Below are 20620 nucleotides of genomic sequence, written 5' to 3'. Positions count from 1 at the left end.
TTTCCCAAGACAAGGGATGTATTACTGAAGCTTTGATAAGGTGCTGGTCAGACCACTTTTGTAGTATCGTAATGTTGGGCCCGATATCTGAGGAAGGAAGTGCTGGCTCTGGAGAGGGTCCAGAGGAGGTTTACGAAAATGATCTCAGGAATGATTGGGTTAACATATGATGAGCGTTTGACGGCGCTGGGCCTGTACTCGCTGGAGTTTAGAAGGATGAGGGGAGAGAACCTCATTGAAACTTACCGAATAGTGAAAGTCCTGGATAGAGTGGATGTGGAGAGGATGTTTCCACTGGTGGGAAAGTCTAGAACTATAGACTCAGAATTAAAAGATGTAACTTTAGGAAGGAAATGAGGAGGAATTTCTTTAGTCAGAGGGTGGCGAATCTGTGGAATTCATTACCACAGACGGCTGTGGAGGCCAAGTCAATGGATATTTTTAAGGCGTAAAATGACAGAAAATGCCTTCTCCCCTATGATATGGGGAGAAGGCAGGAGAATGGGGTTGAGAGGGAGAGATAGACCAGCCATGATTAAATGGCGTAGCTGGGCCGAATGGCCTAATTCTGCTCCTATCACTTATGAACATGAATGGAGAAGTTAGCCATGTTGCCCTCAATTCCATGGGGCTGGATAATTTCCGTACGAGGCACGTGATTGGCACTGCAAAGTGACTGCACATGAAGATGACTACAGTTCACCCAGAGATATTTATCAAGACTCCAATAATACAGAAGGAAGATAGTCTGAGACATGATCAGAGGTTCAGCAATATCAACCCACTTTTACCGTGAAGTAAAATTGTGTCAAGAGCAGTTTATTCTCACGAGAAATGGGGGTCAGGTGAGCTTGTCGAATCCAAGGTCCATCCCCTTATGGTCCCCGTCTGCTTCGTCCCAGCCGTCCCTGGAAAGATTCACAACCTCCCGAGTTCCCGAAGAATCCATTCGATGCCCTCAAGAAATCCAGCAAGTGTCTCTGCATCAGAATCCTGCGTCTAATCAAAGAGATAACGGGAATTGAGGGTGCTGTCACTACACACTCACTGCTAATAAAGATGCATATATCCAGCCTGTGGGTCTATCCAGTGGAACCAGCTTGGATCCCTTATCCCTGTGGAACGCACCATACAAACATTCATCAACGTTTGGATTGCAGTTATAGAATCGTTCAGCTTGGAACTAGGCCCTTCAGCCCAACACATCCAGGCCCACCAAGTTGCTTAGCTGAAGATAAACACAATTTCCACCAGGTGGCGCTTCGATGGCAGCCTCGCCTACAGTCTGTCTGTCCTTTTTTAAATTTTTCATCGTGTTTTAAAAGTTTGTGTTAATGTTCACTGGTTTGTATAATGTGGGGGGTGGGGGAGGGGGGGTGGGGGAGGGGGTCGGGAGAATTTTTTTTTCAATCTCTAACCTTACCATGTTTTCCAGGTCGTATCTCCGGTCCCTCTGCGGCCTAACATCATGGAGCTGGCGGCCTTGATCGGGACTGACTTTGAGCCCCACCTCGGAGACGTGGACTTACGATCAGAACAGATCCCTAGTCTGGGATCGACGCTCCAACCGTGGCCTGCGGGCTTCACCATCGAGGAGCTCGCAGTCTTGGGTAAGAGACCGATGTCGGGAAGCTCCGAAAGCCACACGACGTTCGAATGGCCCCAACCCGGGGTCGATCGCCCGGCGCGGGGGAGCTGAGATTCCCCCCCACCCGCCCCCCCCCCCGCCCCCCCCCCCCCCGAAGCTGGAGCTTGATCGCCCCGACGAGGAGGCCTGCAATCAGCTACGGGAGTAAGATCGTCCCGTCAATATAGAAACATAGAAATATAGAAAATAGGTGCAGGAGTAGGCCATTCGGCCCTTCGAGCCTGCACCGCCATTCAATATGATCATGGCAGATCATCCAACTCAGTATCCTGTACCTGCCTTCTCTCCACACCCCCTGATCCCTTTAGCCACAAGGGCCACATCTAACTCCCTCTTAAATATAGCCAATGAACTGGCCTCAACTACTTTCTGTGGCAGAGAGTTCCAGAGATTCACTACTCTCTGTGTGAAAATTGTTTTTCTCATCTCGGTCCTAAAGGATTTCCCCTTTATCCTTAAACTGTGACCCCTTGTCCTGGACTTCCCCAACATCGGGAACAATCTTCCTGCATCTAGCCTGTCCAACCCCTTAAGAATTTTGTAAGTTTCTATAAGATCCCCCCTCAATCTTCTAAATTCTAGCGAGTACAAGCCGAGTCTATCCAGTCTTTCTTCATATGAAAGGCCTGACATCCCAGGAATCAGTCTGGTGAACCTTCTCTGTACTCCCTCTATGGCAAGAATGTCTTTCCTCAAATTAGGAGACCAAAACTATACGCAATACTCCAGGTGTGGTCTAACCAAGACCCTGTACAACTGCAGTAGAACCTCCGTGCTCCTATACTCAAATCCTTTTGCTATGAATACTAACATACCATTCGCTTTCTTTACTGCCGGCTGATCGACTACGCAAGGTTAGAGGCCCCCGACCTCCCGCTGGAGGTCAAAGAAGGGAGAGATTAAACTTTTTTTTTCACCTTCCATCACAGTGAGGAATGTGGAGGAGTCACTGTGGTGGATGTTTGCGTTAAAATGTGTTTTGTGTGTTCTGTTGCTTTTTATTGGTATGACTGTGTGGCAAATCAAATTCCTCGTATGTTGCAAAACATACTTGGCTAATAAAGTATGATTATGATTATGAAATGAATGGGTTAACACATGAGGAGCATGTTAAAGCACTGCGCCAACAGTCGCTGGAGAGACACAAAAAGCTGGAGTAACTCAGCGGGTCAGACAGCATCCCCAGAGAAAAGGAATAGGCGATCGTTACTCTCTGCATATCTGTCATTCACATGTTCTATATCTCTCTACATCACTCTCGATATCTCTCATTTCCCTTTCCCCTGACACTCAGTCTGAAAAAGGGTCTCGACCCTTCATATTCTCCAGAGATGCTGTCTGGCCCGCTGAGTTACTCCAGCATTTTGTGTCCATCTTCGGTTTAAACCAGCATCTGCAGTTCCTTCCTACTCAAGATGCTTAGCTGAGCTAGTCCTACATGCATGCACCTGGATCATGTGCCTCTTATCCATGTACCGCGCCAAATGTCTTATAACTTTAAATATCACACTGTAGCCACCTCTGAGCTGGCAACTCATTAATGTTGCCCCACCTGCTGTGTGAAAGAAGGATGCCCCTCAGCTCCCTTTTAAATCTTTCTTCTCTCAACTTAAGAGCATTCCAGGGCACAGTGGGTAGAACCTCTGCCTCATAGCACCAGAGCTCCGGATTTGATCTTGACCTCGGGTGCTGTCTGTGTGTGGAATCTACATGTTCTCCCTGTGACCGCTTGGTAATCCTCCGGGTGCTCCGGTTTCCTCCCACATCCCAAAAACGTGCGAATTGTAGGTTACATAGAAAATAGGTGCAGGAGTAGACCATTCTGCCCTTCGAGCCAGCACCTCCATTCATTGTGATCATGGCTGATCATCCACAATCAATAACCCGTGCCTGCCTTCTCCCCATATCCCTTGATTCCACCAGCCCCTAGAGCTCTAGCTAACTCTCTCTTAAATCCATCCAGTGAATTGGCCTCCACTGCCCTCTGTGGCAGGGAATTCCACAAATTCACAACTCTCTGGGTGAAAAAGTTTTTCCTCATCTCAGTTTTAAATGGCCTCCCCTTTATTCTTAGACTGTGGCCCCTGGTTCTGGACTCCCCCAACATTGGGAAACATTTTCCTGCATCGAGCTCGTCCTGTCCTTTTATAATTTTATACGTTTCAATAAGATCCCCTCTCTGTTTCACTAATGTTTCAGGTTCCCCCCCCCCATCACAACTGGTCAACGATGCTTCTCCTCACCGAGTCTCCCTGCCACTCAGTGTGCTTGGTTGAGGAGTCCATTTTGCTTTCCATTTAGAACTTACCAGCCAAGGCACATCCAGCAGGGATAGCTGTAAGTGGTGCGATAGGTGAACACAGGGTACACGATTCATGTCAGGCTGGGAAACACAGGACAACACCAGGAGTGGGCGGCCTGCAGGCCCAAGAGCCCGGTTGATCATAGCCTGGATCTGGAGACATTCCTCTTTCCGATCGTGCTCTGAGGGAGAGAGTACGTTAAATCTAGAAATGTTATGCCCTTCATTGAGTCATCGAGTCATACAGCATGGAAACAGGCTGTTCGGCCCAACTTGCCCATATCGACCAAGATGCCCCATCTCCTTTGTCCCTTTTGCCCGTTTCCTCCCTCTCAACATTGATGCAACTTTACGGGGCCATTAACGCGATAACGCGCAAATAAATAAACAATAATCAATAATGCAATATATTAATAATCACTAATAATCAATAGCTGGACCATAATCGTGCAAATCCCAATTACATAGCATTATCTTGATATAATATGATGGCACAATGGGCTAAGTGTTCGGCTGGCGACCGGAAGGTAGCCGGTTCGAATCCCGCTTGGAGTGCATACTGTCGTTGTGTCCTTGGGCAAGACACTTCATCCACCTTTGCTTGTGTGTGAATGATTGGTGGTGGTCGGAGGGGCCGTAGGCGCAGATTAGCAGCCACGCTTCCGTCAGTCTGCCCCAGGGCAGCTGTGGCTACAGAAGTAGCTCACCACCACGGAGTATGACTGAGGAGTGTATGAATAATGCGATGTAAAGCGCCTTGAGTATTCTAGAAAGGCGCTATATAAATCCCATCCATTATTATTATTATTATAAATGCAGAATTATCCATAAACCTGGAGCAGAGAAATGTAATGCTTGATGATTTATATGAGTCTGAAGAAGGGTCCCAACCCAAAACATCACCTATCCATGTTCTCCAGAGAGCCGCCGTTACTCCAGCACTCTGTGTGTTTTTTAATAAACTAGCATCTGCAGTTTCTTGTGTCCAGAAAATATCCTGTTGGTTCCCCATTATTATAAGGTTAAGTCATAGTCATACATGCCTTTCAGCCCAACTGACCCATGCCAACCAAAATACCCCATCCACACTAGTTCCAAAGTAGTTGAGGCAGGCACTAGAACAACATTTAAATGACATTTGTACAGGTACATGGATAGAAAAGCTTTTGAGAGACATGTACCTGTACAAATGTCATTTAAATGTTGTTATAGTGCCTGCCTCAACTACCTCCGGCAGCTCATTCTATATACCTTCCACCCTCTGTGTGAAAAACCTGCCCCTCAGGATGCTGTTAAATCTTGCCACTCTCACCGTAAACCTCAACCCCCCATGTAGATGGTTTATGCATGCAACCTATAATGTAGCTATCTCAATACCACTAACCACGCCCAGCCATATCAGTATAACTGTGATATCCTCCCCTTGTTCCTCCCTGTTTGTTCCAGTACGCCTGAAGACTAGATGCAGTCAGTACTGGGACGTGTGTAACATGTGCCTTAATTAAAGACTCAGTAAAGGTTACAGTGTGTCCGACTCCACTCCTTTACACCCCAGTTCTTGGTAGCCCTAACCTAGGAAGTAAAGGTTGCTCTGGGTCGACACGGTGGCGCAGCGGTAGAGTTGCTGCCTCGCAGCGCCAGAGAACCGGGTTCTATCCTGACTACGGGTGCTGTCTGTACGGAGTCTGTACGTTCTCCCCGTGACCAGCGTGTGTTTTCCCCGAGATCTTTGGTTTCCTCCCACACTCCAAAGACGTACAGGTTTGTAGGTTAATTGGCTTTGGTAAAGATTGTAAATTGTCCCTAGTGTGTGTGTAGGATAGTGCTGGTGTACGGGGATTACAGGTCGGCGCGGACTGGGTGGGCCGCACTGTTTCTCTAAACTCATACTTAAATGCGGTCTCGGGAGAGGCAGATGTCGGGAAGCTCCAACGACACAAAGGTTCGACCAGCCCCGACCCGGGGTCCGATCGCCGGCGCGGGGGAGCTGACATCCCCCTGATGCAGGAGCTCGATCGCTCCAATGCTGGGAAGACCAAACGCCGCCGGCTACCGGAGTCAACATCGTCCCGCGGGAGAGCAAAGAAGGGAAGAGATTTAACTTTTTTTGCCTCCCATCACAGTGAGGAATGTGGAGGAGTCACTGTGGTGGATGTTTATGTTAAAATGTATTTTGTGTGTTCCGTTGCTTTTTATTTGTATGACTGACTTGGAAAATTAAATTCCTCGTATGTTGCAAAACATACTTGGCTAATAAAGTATTATTGTGATTGATTGTGATCGTGATTGTAACTAAAATGTGCGCATTCACAGGTGATGTGAAAAACATTCCCAATCTTGTTTGGGACTTGCAGAGACAGAGGGCAGGTTTAGAGTGAGAAATGCACTAACTTCTCCTGGCTTCAGCATTGGCCACGTAGATGAAGCCATCCACCAGCCTGCACACCTGCTCCACCTGCGGGATGACGCTGTAGGATGCCCCCAGCCGCGGGGGGTCACCATCTGCTCCATCCACGTCAGCAACTCCTTGTGGCACGAACAGTTTATTAATGGCTGCACTTTCCTCCATTCTTGCACACTCTCTTTCTTTCCTGTAAAGGGGATGGTGGCGTAAGAGAAACCAGTGACTTGCAGCCCGCATTAGCCCGCGGTTCTCAGTTTGGTTCAGTTCAGAAACAGGATCTAATGGTGACCTACACTATCTTCACTGAAGTACACAATATCACGAAGGGCACGGATAAAGTCAACCCTCGCAATCTTTTTCTCTTGGTGGGGTATTCTAAAACTAGCGGGCTTAGGCGTAAGTTGAGAGGGCAGGGGTCTAAGAGGGATCTGTGGGGCAAATAGTTAATTCAGTGGGTTTCAGTTTAGTTTATTGTCACGTGTACCGAGGTACAGTGAAAAGCTTTTGTTGCGTGCTAACCAGTCAGCAGAAAGACTGTACATGGTTACAATTGAGCCGTCCACAGTGCACAGATACATGATAAAGGGAATAATGTTTTGTGCAAGGTAAAGCCAGCAAAGTCCGATCAAGGATAGTCTGAGAGTCTCCAATGAGGTAGATACTAGTTTAGGACCGCTCTCTAGTCGGTGGTAGGATGGTTCAGTTGCCTGATAACAGCTGGAAAGAAACTGTCAGGATTGGGTGAATGGTGGTCAAGAATAATAAATAGCTATTTCCTCTTTATTCTTCTGCTTTCTACCTTATTTCGACCTTATCTTCACTCTATTCTCTTTCTTTTCTCTTTTTCTTACTTTCCAATATCACACACCTCTCTATTTCTTTTCTATTCTCTTTCTGTCTCCTTTTTACTGTTAAAATACAACAAAAAAATAAGAAGCTGTACATGAACTGTAACATGTCAATATATACTAGGTACCTACGGTACCATATTATTGTACTTACTTCTAATTAAAAAATTTTTTTTTTAAACAGCTGGAAAGAAACTGTCCCTGAATCTGGAGGTGTGCTTTCTCACACTTCTGTACCTCTTGCCTGATGGGAGAGGGGATGGGTTCTGGTTGCCTCATTGCAGGCAGGATCAGAATGCTTTGGACAGGTTGTAGAAGTCGTTCCCCAGGATGCTGCCTGGAGCAGATATTAGTTCTGAGGAGAGGTTGGACAAACGTGGATTTTTCGAAGATTGAGTGGAGATCTGATAGAAGTTTATAATATTATGAGAGGCATAGGTAGAGTTGACAGTCAGAAACCTTTCGACCAGGTTGGAAATGTCAAAGACGAGAGGGTAAATATCAAAGTTTACATTGCAAGTGTAAAGAAGAAGAATGGACCTTATTTTTAATACAATAGATGCAGGAGTAGGCCAATCAGCCGTTCGAGCCAGCACCGCCATTCACTGTGATCACGGCTGATCATCCACAATCAGAACCTTGTTCCTGCCTTCTCCCCATATCCCCTGACTCTGCTATCTTTAAGAGCTCTAACTAATTCTCTCTTGAAAGCATCCAAAGAATCCAGGCAGCCATCACCCTCTGTATCCAGAAGTATCCAGAAGCATACAGAGGGTGGTGGGTGCCTGGAACAAGCTGCTAAGGGTGGTGGTGGAGGCAGGTACAATAGTGACTGTACAAGGCTTTTAGATATGTACTGTAGGTACATGAATCTGCAGGGACTGGAGGGCTATGGATCACGTGCAGGCTGAGGAGGTTAGTTTATCTTGGCATCCTGGTCAGCATGGACATTGAGGGCTGAAGGGCCTTTTCCTGTGCAGTACTGTTCTATGTTCTAGCCAGTGATAGGCACTAAATGCTGGTGTAACTCAGCGGGACAGGCAGTATCTCTGGAGAGAAGGAATGGATGACGTTTCAGGTCCAGACCCTCTTCAGACTGGAGAAGTCACTGACATCTTCCGCCAAACGTCACCCTAGCTTCTTCCAGCTTCGCACAATAGCTAAATTCAAACCATTCCTCCAATCCGACGACCTTGAAAAGATCATCCACTCATTGATTTCCTCATGCTTTGATTACTGCAACACCCTTTACACTGGCATCAGACAATCATCCCTGTCCCGCCTGCAATTGGTCCAAAATGCCGCAGCGAACCTTCTGACGGGCACCCGAAAAAGGGACCACATCACCCCGATTCTGGCCTCTCTCCACTGGCTCCCAGTGCGGTTCCGTATAAACTTCAAGCTCCTCCTATATGTATACAAAGCCCTTAACGGGCTTGCCCCCACCAATATCAAAAATCTGCTTACCCACCATTCTACCTCCAGGTCCCTCAGGTCGGCCGACTTGGGGCTACTGACTATCCCGCGGTCCAGGCATAAGCTCAGAGGCAACCGCGCTTTTGCGGTTGCAGCGCCTAGACTATGGAACAGCATCCCCCTTCTCATCAGAACTGCCCCCTCCATCGACTCCTTTAAGTCTAGACATAAAACCTACTTCTACTCACAAGCGTTTCTTGAGGTCCTCTGAGGGAGCGCTGTATGTATGTATTTATGTATGTATTGTTAGATCTATGTACCACTGTATGTGGCACGTTAGTACCTGCACTGATGTAAAGCACTTTGGTCAACGAGAGTTGTTTTTAAATGTGCTATAGAAATAAAATTGACTTGACCCATTCCTTCCCTCCAGAGATGCTGCCCTGTCCCGCTGAGTTACTCCAGCATTTAGTGCCTATCTTTGGTGTAAACCAGCATCCGCAGTTCCCTCCTACACATTTTGTTAGCCAGCGATCTTAGGGTTATGGAGCAAGCAAAGTAAATGAGATGATGAAGAGATCAGTGGTGAAGCAATGAAATGGAAGAATGAACTGTAGACAGTGAATCTCACATTCCTGAGTCCCTAAGCAGTGTTCAGCTTTTCTGTACCAACAATTGCTTACCAGGTCGTTGAATATAGAGTCAGGATGTTAAACTTGTGTTCTCTGTTGAAGAAGAAGCTGATTCCTGATCCAATTCCTGCAACAGTAAACATTGCAGCAACAATAGTGATTTTCCCATCTAACACTACCCAGAACACTGTCTTTTTGGCAAGCCAGCCACGGTTAGGTAGCCAGCCTCACTGAATGCATAGCACACAACAATTTGAGGTGGCACAGCGATAGAATCACTGCCTTACAGCACCAGAGACCCAGGTTCCATCCTGACTACGGGTGCTGTCTGTACGGAGTTTGTACGTTCTTCCCGTGACCTGCGTAGGTTTTCTCTGCGTGAGATCTTCGGTTTCCTCCCACACTCCAAAGACGTGCAGGTTTGTAGGTTAATTGTCTTGGTATAAATGTAAATTGTCCCCAGGGTGTGTAGGATAGTGTTAGTGTGCGGGGATCGCTGGTCGGTGCGAACTTGGTGGGCCGAAGGGCCTGTTTCCGTGCTGTATCTCTAAACGAAACTAAAAGCTTTTCACTGTACCTCGGTAGATATGACAATAAACTAAACTAAAGAATTGGTCATGAGTTTTGATACTGCAAACATGAAATGGATGAAAGAACTCTTCCATTCTCTCCCTCACTAGTTTAGTTTAGTTTAGAGATACAGTGCGGAAACAGGCCCTTTGGCCCACCGAGCCCGTGCCGACCAGCGATCCCCGCACACTAACACAATCCGACACGCAATAGGGATAATTTTACATTTATACCAAGCCAATTAACTTACAAACCTGCACGTCTTTGGATTGTGGGAGGAAACCGACGATTTTGGAGAAAACCCGCGCAGGTCACGGGGAGAACGTCCAAACTCCGTACAGACAGCACCCATAGTCAGGATCGAACCGGGGTCTCTGACGCTGTAAGCACTGTAAGGCAGTAGCTCTACCGCTGCGCCCAACAACATTATGCCACCCATACACACTCAGTCCATAAGTTGTAGCAGCAGAATTAGACCATTCGGCCCATGAAGTCTATTCCACCATTAAATCATAGCTGATCTATCTTTCCCTCTCAAACCCATTCTCCTGCCTCTTCCTCATAACCCCTGACACCTGTACCAATCAAGAATCTATCTATCTCTGCCTTAAAGATATCCATTGGCCTGGCCTCCACAGCCTTCTGTGGCAATGAATTCCACCAGCTGAAGGGACCAAGTATTTCAAACTCTCAATCTAAGATGTTCAACTTGAGGGACTCACCGTCGATCTGTCTTTGTGGCAAGCCCGCCAAAGGCAGCAGACTCGGTGAATTCATCATCTTTGTAACCAGGGACGTGTCCAGTTGCTCCAGCCCAGGTCCGAACATGGCCAGCCGAGGTTCTGCCTGGGATACCAGGGAGTAGAGGAAGGAGGTCACCGAGCTGTAGACTGGGTGACTGGATTTCCATTGCTTTCTGCTCTCTGGACAGCTCCTCAAATATCTGCACAAACACATCCATGTTATTGATGGTTTAGAAACATAGAAAATAAGTGCAGGAGGAGGCCATTCGACCCTTCGAGCCAGCACCGCCATTCATTGTGATCATGGCTGATCGTCCACAATCAATAACCCGTGCCTGCCTTCTCCCCATATCCCTTGATTCCCCTAGCCCCTAGAGCTCTATCTAACTCTTTCTTTAATCCATCGTGATTTGGCCTCCATTGCCCTCTGTGGCAGGGAATTCCACAAATTCACAACTCTCTGGGTGAAAACGTTTTTTCTCACTTCAGTCTTAAATGGCCTCCCCTTTATTCTAAGACTGTGGCCCCTGGTTCTGGACTCGCCCAACATTGGTAACATTTTTCCTGCATCTAGCTTGTCCAGCCCTTTTATAATTTTATATGTTTCTAGAAGAATTCCCCTCATCCTTCTAAACTCCAGTGAATACAAGCCTAGTCTTTTCAATCTTTCCTCATATGACAGTCCCGCCATCCCAGGGATCAATCTCGTGAACCTACGCTGCACTGCCTCAATCACAAGGATGTTCTTCCTCACATTAGGAGACCAAAACTGTGGTCTCACCAGAGCCCTATACAACTGCAGAAGAACCTCTTTACTCCTATACTGAAATACTCTTGTTATGAAGGCCAACATTCCATTAGCTTTCTTCACTGCCCGCTGTACCTGCACGCCAACTTTCAGTGACTGGTGTACAAGGACACCCAGGTCTCGCTGTACCTCCCCCTTACCCAACCTAACCCCAATGAGATAATAATCTGCCCCCTTGTTTTTGCCACCAAAATGGACAACCTCACATTTATCTATGTTGCATCTGCCCACTCACTCAATCTGTCTAGGTCACCCTGCAACCTCCTAACATCCTCTTCACAGTTCACACTGCCACCCAGCTTTGTGTCATCCGCTAAGTTGCTAGTGTTGCTCCTAATTCCCTCTTCCAAATCATTAATATATATGGTAAATAGTTGCGGCCCCAACACCGAGCCTTGCGGCACTCCACTCGCCACTGCCTGCCATTCTGAAAAGGGCCCGTTCACTCCTACTCTTTGCTTCCGGTCTGCCAACCAATTTTCTATCCAAGTCAACACCCTACCCTTAATACCATGCGCTCCACTTTTAGTCACCAGTCTCCCGTGCGGGTTTGTTACCAACAGACCAGCCACAGTAGCAGTCATGTTGTAAAGCAGACAGCAAGGAGGCAAGAAGTGTGGATTTCTCAAGTTTATACAGTAGAGACATCAATATTCATGGAGTCATGCAGCACGGAGACAGGCCCTTCGGCCCAACTCGTCCGTGCCGACCAAGATACCCCATATAGGTTAGTGCAGATGCTGGATTAAATCGAAGATAGACACAAAATGCTGGAGTAACTCAGCGGGTCAGGCAGCATTTCTGGAGAGAAGTAATGGGCGACGTTTCGGGTCGAGACCCTTCTTCAGACTGAAAGTCACGCAAGAGGGAAACGAGAGATATAGACGATGATGTAGAGCGATATAGAACAAATGAATGAAAGATATGTAAAAAAGTAACAATGATAAGGGAAAGAGGCCATTGTTAGCTGTGGGCTGGGCAAGAACGGGCTGGTGTGACTTGGGTGGGGGAGGGTTGGAGAGAGAGGGAATGTAAGGGTTACTTGAATTTAGAGAGATCAATATCCATACCGCTGGGGTGTAAGCTGCCCAAGCGAAATATGAGGTGCTGTTCCTCCAATTTGCGCTGGGGCTCACTCTGACAGTGGAGGAGGCCCAGGACAGAAAGGTCAGTGTGGGAATGGGAGGGGGAGTTGAAGTGTTTGGCAACCGGGAGATCAGATCAGGTCCAGGTAGACTGAGTGAAGGTGTTCAGCCAAACTATCGGCCAGTCTACGTTCATTCTCGCCGATGTATAAGAGTCCGCATCCAAAACAATGTATACAGTAGATGAGTTTGGAGGTGTATCGGGATAACAGTGAAAACCTTTCTTTGCTTGTCAAATAAACATGCTATATAATCAAGACATACGCAAGTGCAACAGATAGAGCAAAGAGAAAAACACCAGAATGCAGAATATAGTGTTATAGTCTTATAGCATTACAGTTACAGAGAAAGTGCAATTTTTTTTAAAGTGCAGGGTTTGCAATGAGGTAGGTTGGAAGATGGGGAGTGCATCCTTAGTTTATGGGAAGTCTTGTCATAGTCTGATAATAGAAGGGAAGGAGCTATTCCCGAGTCTGGTGTTACGTGCTTTCAAGGTTTGGTATCTTCTGCCCGGCGGGAGAAGGGAAGCACGGGGTTTAGGTTAAGCAGCCTCTGCTCAGTTCACAGAGGTTTTGGGATTCATTAGTACGGGTGTCAGAGGTTATGGAGTGAAGGCAGGAGAATGGGGTTGAGAGGGCGGCATGGTGACCCGGGTTCGATCCTGACTACGGGTGCCGTCTGTACGGAGTTTGTACGTTCACCCCGTGACCTTCGTGAGTTTTCTCAGAGATCTTCGGTTTCCTCCCTCACTCCAAAGACGTACAGGTTTGTAGGTTAAATGGCTTGGTAAATGTTTAAAAAATAGCCCCTAGTGGGTGTGGGACAGTGTTAGTGTGCGGGGATCGCTGGTCGGCGCGGACACGGTGGGCTGAAAGGGCCTGTTTCCGCTCTGTATCTCTAAACCAAACTAAAAAAACTAAACTAAACTAAATGATTGAATGGCGGAGCAGACGATGGGCCGAATGGCCTAATTCTACCCCTATCACTTCTGACCTTATGACTGCCAACACCCAGGTCCAGAGCTTCACTCACGCTGCCATGTAGTCCTGCTCTGCGTTTTGGGTGAGTGATTTACTGAGCAAGGCGGTGTCCGGTAGCGAGAGGTAGTCCACAGATTTCCAGAGAGGAAGGTCCCGCTGTAGGAAGTAGCGCCACAGCAGTGGGTCACGCACCACGGCGTTCCAGTACCCATTAACGCTCCCCAGTTGGCAGAGATCCCTGGGCGACAGCAGGCTCAAGATGTGAAGCTGCACCTCCACCTAAAAACAAAACCACAGCAGACACTGTCAGCCTACAGTTCAAACGTCAGAGGTGGAAGCGGGTTGGTGGGAATAGGGCTGCTGAAACGATTGGGAAGCCAATGATTAGCCAAAGCAGCAACCAACAGAAGCATCATTGATTAGTTTAGCTTGGTTTAGAGATACAGCACGGAAACAGGCCCCTCCGCCCACCGAGTCCGCGCCGACCAGCGATCCCCGCTCACTGACACTATCCTACACACACTAGGGACAATTTACAATTATATCAAGCCAATTCACCTACAAACCTGTACGTCTTTGGAGTGTGGGAGGAAACCGAAGATCTCGGAGAAAACCCACGGGGAGAATGTACAAACTCCGTACAGACAAGCACCCGTAGTCAGGATGGAACTCGGGTCCCTGGCGCTGTAAGGCAGCAACTCTACCGCTGCGCCACCGTGCCGTCTCAAATTTGTGAGACATGTTTTTAAGATACCTGGATCACTCTGCATCTCAGGGCTCAGTAATCTCTCACCATTTAAAAAATAATGTTTTCCTGTTGAAATCTACCCTACAAAATGTAACATTTTCCACATTATAATGTGTTTGCCAGACCTTTGCACATTCATTTATTCCATCATTGTGGCCTCTTTATGTCCTTTCTGTGAATAATTTTCCAAGCTATTTTCACATACAATTAATAGCAGTCCCCTAGTAGCATTGAGGTTTAGTTTAGAGATACAGCGCGGAAACAGGACTATCAGCCCACCGAGTCTGCACAGACCAGCAATCCCCACCCACTGACACCATCCTACACACACCAGGGACAATTTACATTTACAGCAAGCCAATTAACCAACAAACCTGCAAGTCTTTGGAGTGTGGGAGAAACCGAAGATCTCAGAGAAAACCCACGCAGGTCACGGGGAGAACGTACAAACACCGTTTGTACGACAGCACCCATAGTCAGGATGGAACCCGGGTCTCTGGCGCTGTAAGGCAGCAACTCTACCGCTGCGCCACCGTGCCACACAAGCATTACAACGCATTAAGTTGGACAGGGTGGACAAACTTAGATTGTTTTCCGCAATGTCAGACGCAGAGTGGAGATCTGGGGGAAGTACATACAATTATGAGCGGTATAGATAGGGTACATATAGTCTGGTATGCCAGGTTGTCATAGACTATAGGGCATAGGTTTAAGATGAAATAGGAAGAGTTTAAACACCAAGAGTGGTGGGTGTCTGGAACACTCTGCCACAAGAGGTAGTGGAGGCAGATACGATAGTGGAGTTTAGAAGGCACTTGGACACATAAGCAAGCAGAGAATCGAAGGGCACACAAAGGCTTGGATATGGAGTGGATGTGGTCAGGATGTTTCCACTAGTGGGAGAGTCTAGGACCAGAGGTCACAGCCTCAGAATTAAAGGGCATTAGGAAGCAGATGAGGAGGAATTCATTTCCATAGAAGTCTGTGGAGACCAAATCAATGGATATTTTTAAGGCGTAGATAGATAGATTCTTGATTGGTACGGGTGTCAGGGGTTATGGAGAGAAGGCAGGAGAATGGGGTTAGGAAGGAATGATAGATCAGCCATGATTGAATGGCGGAGAAGACTTGATGGGCCGAATGGTCTAATTCTGCTCCTATTACTTATGAACAAACATCAGCAGGTCAGGCAGACCTGACCTCACCTGCTGAATGACTCCAGCACTGTATCCTTTAGTGTATTAGTATTAGTTCATTGTTGAGTTTAGTTTATTGTCACGTGTTCCGAGGTACAGTGAGAATCTTTTATTGCGTGCTATCCAGTCAGTGGAAAGACAAGACATGATTATAATCGGGCCATTCACAGTGTACAGATACATGAGAGGGGAATAGCTATTAGTGAAAGGTAAAGCCAGTAAAGTCTGATCAAGGATAGTCCGAGGGTCATCAAATGATGTTGTTGTTAGTAGTTCAGGACTGCTCTCTAGTTGAGGTATGAAGCAGCATCTGCAGTTCCTTGTTTCCACAAACCATGTACAGGCAGGTGGGATTAGTTCAGATTGGTATCATGATCAGTCATTGTGGGCCGAAGAGCCTGTTCCTGTACTGTTGTGTGTTCTATCATCCTCTGAAGAACCATAGAGATTTGGTTCTCTGATCAGGGAGGAAAGGGTTGGCGGAGATGGAAGTGCGAATCTCCGACAAATGCAACTGGAAACCTGCAACCTTATGGTTTATGATGCATAAGAGAGAATGTAAAGGCCTCAGTGCATGAGATATACAAGGGATGGACAACTCAGAAGTTGATAAGTGAAAGGAGCAGAATTAGGCCATTCGGCCCATCAAGTCTACTCCGCCATTCAGTCATGGCAAATCTATCTTTCCCTCGCAACCCATTCTCCTGCCTTCTCCCTGACAACGTACTAATCAAGAATCTGTTCATCTCCGCCTTAAAAATATCCATTGATTTGGCATCCACAGCCGTCTGTGACAAAGAATGCCGCAGATACACCAAACTCTGACTAAAGAAATTCTTCATCTCCTTCCTAAAGGAACGTCCTTTTATTCTAAGGCAATTCAATTGTATCACATTGGGTCTGTTCTTCTGAAAAGGGAGAGCATTAATGTCTGACCAAAAACCACCAGGATACACAAACAGCACCTGACATTTTGCTTGGGCAGCTTACAACCCAGCGGTATGAATATTGACTTTTCTAAATTCAAGTAACCTTTGCATCCCCCTCTCTCTCTCTGCCCTCCCCAACCCTAGTCGACGTACTAGTTTCACTGTCGTCCTGTTGTGTTTCGCTGTCTGTGTAACTCATTATCACCTAGCCCACAGCCAACAATGGACCATTGTGGGCTCCACCTTTTCTTGATCATCGTTACTCTTTGCATATCTTTCGTTCATTTGTTCGAGATCGGTATATATAATGCCGTCCATATCTCTCTTTTCCCTTTTCCCTGATTCTCAGTCTGAAGAAAGGTCTTGACCAGAAACGTCTCTCCAGAGATGCTGCCTGACCTACTGAGTTACTCCAGCTTTTTGTGTCTATCTTCAGTTTAAACCAGCATCTGCGGTTCCCTCCTACACATAAACAAAGTAGTTATCTTTCAATTGGAACAAGTAAGATAGTCCTAGTAACCTGCACTGAGTTTAGAATCACCTGGTCCTGTCACATGAGGAGAGATTGGAAGAATGACAGTAAATCACACGAAAAGAAATCTGAAGCTTCGTAGGACTTTGGTTAGGCAACATTTGGAGTATTGTGTGCAGTTCTGATCAATGCGACCAATGCAGCCAAACCAAAGACCGATAAAACTGCCTTAAAAGGCTACAAGGCTAATGCATTGTTCGCAGGAAGGTTACAGGGTCAGAGAGCACAGTCCCATGACACGGGGTGAAGTATTTAAAACAGAAACAAAAGACATGAATTCACTCAGAGAACGGTCAACCTCTGCAATTCTAGTCACACATCACGGACACAGGCCCTTCGGCCCAAATCGTCCAAGATGCCCCATCTAAGCGAGTCCCACTTACTGTGTTTGGCCCATATCCCTCTAAACCTCTCCTATCTATGTACCCGTCCAAGTGCCTTTTACGGTGGCGCAGTGGCACAACTGGTAGACCTGGATTTGATCCCAACCTGTGTGGAGTTTGCACGTTCTCCCGCGACCCCGAGCGTGGGTTTCCTCCGGGTGCTCCCACATCCCAAAGACGTAGCGGGTTCGCAGGTTAATCGGCCATCTGTAAATTGCCCCCAGAGTGTAGGGAGTGAGTGGATAGGAAAGTAGGATAACATAGAACTACTATGAATGGGCGACCAATGATCAGCTTGCACTTGGTGGGCCGAAGGGCCTGTTTCCATGCTGCTTCTTTCAATCAAATATTACTATAATTCCTGCCTCAACTTCCTCCTCTGGCAGCCCGCTCCATACAACCATCACCCTTTGTGTAAACAAGATCACCCTCAGGTTCCTATCAAACCTTTAATTTTTCTGCCTGTTATAGTTATTGGGTCATACAGTGTGGAAACAGGCCCTTCGGCCCATCTTGCCAACACCAGCCCCATCTACACCGGTCCCACCTGCCTGCTTTTGGCCCATATATCCCTCCAAATCTGTCCTATCCAAGTATCAGTCTAAATGTGTTAAAACGTTGCATAGTCCCTGCCACAACTACCTTGGTCCATACACCCAGTGTGAAAAAGTTTCCCCTCAGTCTCCTATTAAATCTTTTCCCCTTCACCTTAAATCTTTTCACCTTAAATCTTTCCCCTTCACCTTAAATAATTTCCCCTTCACCTGAAACCTTCCCCCCTTCACCTGAAACCTTCCCCCTTTACCTGAAACCTTCCCCCTTTACCTGAAACCTTCCCCCCTTCACTTGAAACCTTCCCCCTTCACCTGAAACCTTCCCCCCTTCACCTGAAACCTTTCTCCCTTCACCTGAAACCTTCCCCCTTCACCTGAAACCTTCCCCCTTTACCTGAAACCTTCCCCTTCACCTGAAACCTTCCCCCCTCACCTGAAACCTTCCCCCCTTCACCTGAAACCTTCCCCCTTCACCTGAAACCTATTCAGAAGGAAGTAGATTTTCTAGGTCAGAAGTGGGAAGGTTGAGGCGGAGAGGTGGGTTAGTTGGGTTGTCAGTAGAGGGGGGTAGCAGGGTTAGAGGGGTAGAGCGGCCTGTGGCGGGGCCGAGTGCTCGCTGGTTACCGGGAGGCTGTGTAGAGGCAGTGGGTGCGTCGGCGACGGCGGCGGCGCTGGGCCGGTGTGCGGGCTGGTCCACAGGTAGCGCTGGCGGAGCTGACTGATACCGGCCCGCAGCGCCTTGTCCAGCCCGCTCCCGCTCCACTCACTGCCCGCACCCCGGGCACTCGCCATCCAGACCCGGCCCGACCCGACCCGGGCCACACGGCAGACGACAGCCTGCGCAGCAAGTTCCAAAGATCCTATAGCGAGACAAGATCCTCCTCTCCCTCTGTCAGCAATGCCCTCCTCTCCAGCACCGTCAGCAAAGTATTCCCCTCCCACTGTGAGCAAGATCCTCCCATCCCCGTCAATAGAATCCTTCTCCTCTCTGTCAGCAGCATCCTCTTCTCTCTTCTCCTCCCCTTACTTCCCCTCACTGTCTGCACTCTCCTTCCCTCACACCCCCTCCCCTTCCCTCACATCCCCTTCCCCTTGCTAGATGCAGGAAGATTGTTTCCGATGTTGGGGAAGTCCAGAACAAGGGGTCACAGTTTAAGGATAAGGGGGAAATCTTTTAGGACCGAGATGAGGAAAACATTTTTCACACAGAGAGTGGTGAATCTCTGGAATTCTCTGCCACAGAAGGTAGTTGAGGCCAGTTCATTGGCTATATTTAAGAGGGAGTTAGATGTGGCCCTTGTGGCTAAAGGGATCAGGGGGTATGGAGAGAAGGCAGGTACAGGATACTGAGTTGGATGATCAGCCATGATCATATTGAATGGCGGTGCAGGCTCGAAGGGCCGAATGGCCTACTCCGGCACCTATTTTCTATGTTTCCCTCACACCCCCTCCCCTCACACCCCTTCCCCTCCCCTCACACCCCCTCCCCTTACACACCCTCCCCTCACACCCCCTCCCCTTACACACCCTCTCCTCACACCCCTTCCCCTCACACCCCTTCCCCTTCCCTCACATCCCCTTCCCCTTGCTAGATGCAGGAAGATTGTTTCCGATGTTGGGGAAGTCCAGAACAAGGGGGTCACAGTTTAAGGATAAGGGGGAAATCTTTTAGGACCGAGATGAGGAAAACATTTTTCACACAGAGAGTGGTGAATCTGTGGAATTCTCTGCCACAGAAGGTAGTTGAGGCCAGTTCATTGGCTATATTTAAGAGGGAGTTAGATGTGGCCCTTGTGGCTAAAGGGATCAGGGGGTATGGAGAGAAGGCAGGTACAGGATACTGAGTTGGATGATCAGCCATGATCATATTGAATGGTGGTGCTCGAAGGGCCGAATGGCCTACTCCTGCACCTATTTTCTATGTTTCCCTCACACCCCCTCCCCTTACACACCCTCTCCTCACACCCCCTCCCCTTACATCCCCTCCCCTCACATCCCCTCCCCTTACACACCCTCACCTCACACCCCCTCCCCTCACACCCCCTCCCCTCACACCCCCTCCCCTCACACCCCCTCCCCTCACACACCCTCCACGCACACACCCTCCCATCACACACCCTCCCATCACACCCCCTCCCCTCACACCCCCTCCACGCACACACCCTCCCCTCACACCCCCTCCCCTCACACCCCCTCCCCTCGCTTCCCCTCCCCTCGCTTCCCCTCCCCTCAGTCAGCAAACTACTGCCCTCTTCTCACTGTCAGATCTTTGGTCAGCACGATCCTCCCTCCCCCTCACTGTCAGCCAAAGTTCTCCCTGCCCTCAGCACTGGCCTCCTCCTACTGCTTGTCACATGAGCTGGCCAGCCCCTCTCTATCCTCCTCCATCCCTGTATCTTGGCCTTGCTCACGATCCTCATGTTTGTAAACAAAACTCAGCATTTTATTTTTGGAAACTTATAATTATACACGTCTGGCTTCCAACAAGCAAGTTCTAGAAGTTGCAGACCATATATAGTCATACGGAATGGGAACAGGCCCTTCGGCCCAACTTATCCACGATGCCCCATCTAAGCTAGTCCCATTTGCCTGCATTTTAGCCCATTTTCTTTGAAATCATTCCTATCCATGTGCCTGTCAAGTGTCTTCTAAATGCTGCCTCATCTACATTGGGCGGCACAGTGACACAGCGGTAGAGATACTTACTGCCTTACAGCGCCAGAGATCCGGATTTGATCGTGACTATGGCTGCTGTCTGTACGGAGTTTGTACGTTCTTCTCG

At 48.1% G+C, this 20620-nt stretch overlaps 1 protein-coding gene across 1 annotated transcript; it reads right to left on the bottom strand.

Annotated features, from left to right (window-relative positions):
- Positions 1–693: 693 nt before the first annotated feature.
- On the bottom strand, positions 694–18673 carry fbxo4 (F-box protein 4). The gene is made up of 7 exons (XM_033018511.1): positions 18463–18673; positions 13549–13775; positions 10543–10763; positions 9302–9377; positions 6342–6541; positions 3957–4132; positions 694–999 (listed from the first exon to the last, which is right to left on the bottom strand). Exons 1-7 carry the CDS (start codon positions 18628–18630, stop codon positions 919–921), a joined length of 1149 nt encoding a protein of 382 aa, XP_032874402.1. The 5' UTR covers positions 18631–18673; the 3' UTR covers positions 694–918.
- Positions 18674–20620: the final 1947 nt, after the last annotated feature.

The sequence above is a fragment of the Amblyraja radiata genome, chromosome 3, assembly GCF_010909765.2.
Source record: "Amblyraja radiata isolate CabotCenter1 chromosome 3, sAmbRad1.1.pri, whole genome shotgun sequence".
NCBI classification, from domain to species: Eukaryota; Metazoa; Chordata; class Chondrichthyes; order Rajiformes; family Rajidae; genus Amblyraja; species Amblyraja radiata.
This window is presented reverse-complemented; position numbering and strand designations above follow the sequence as displayed.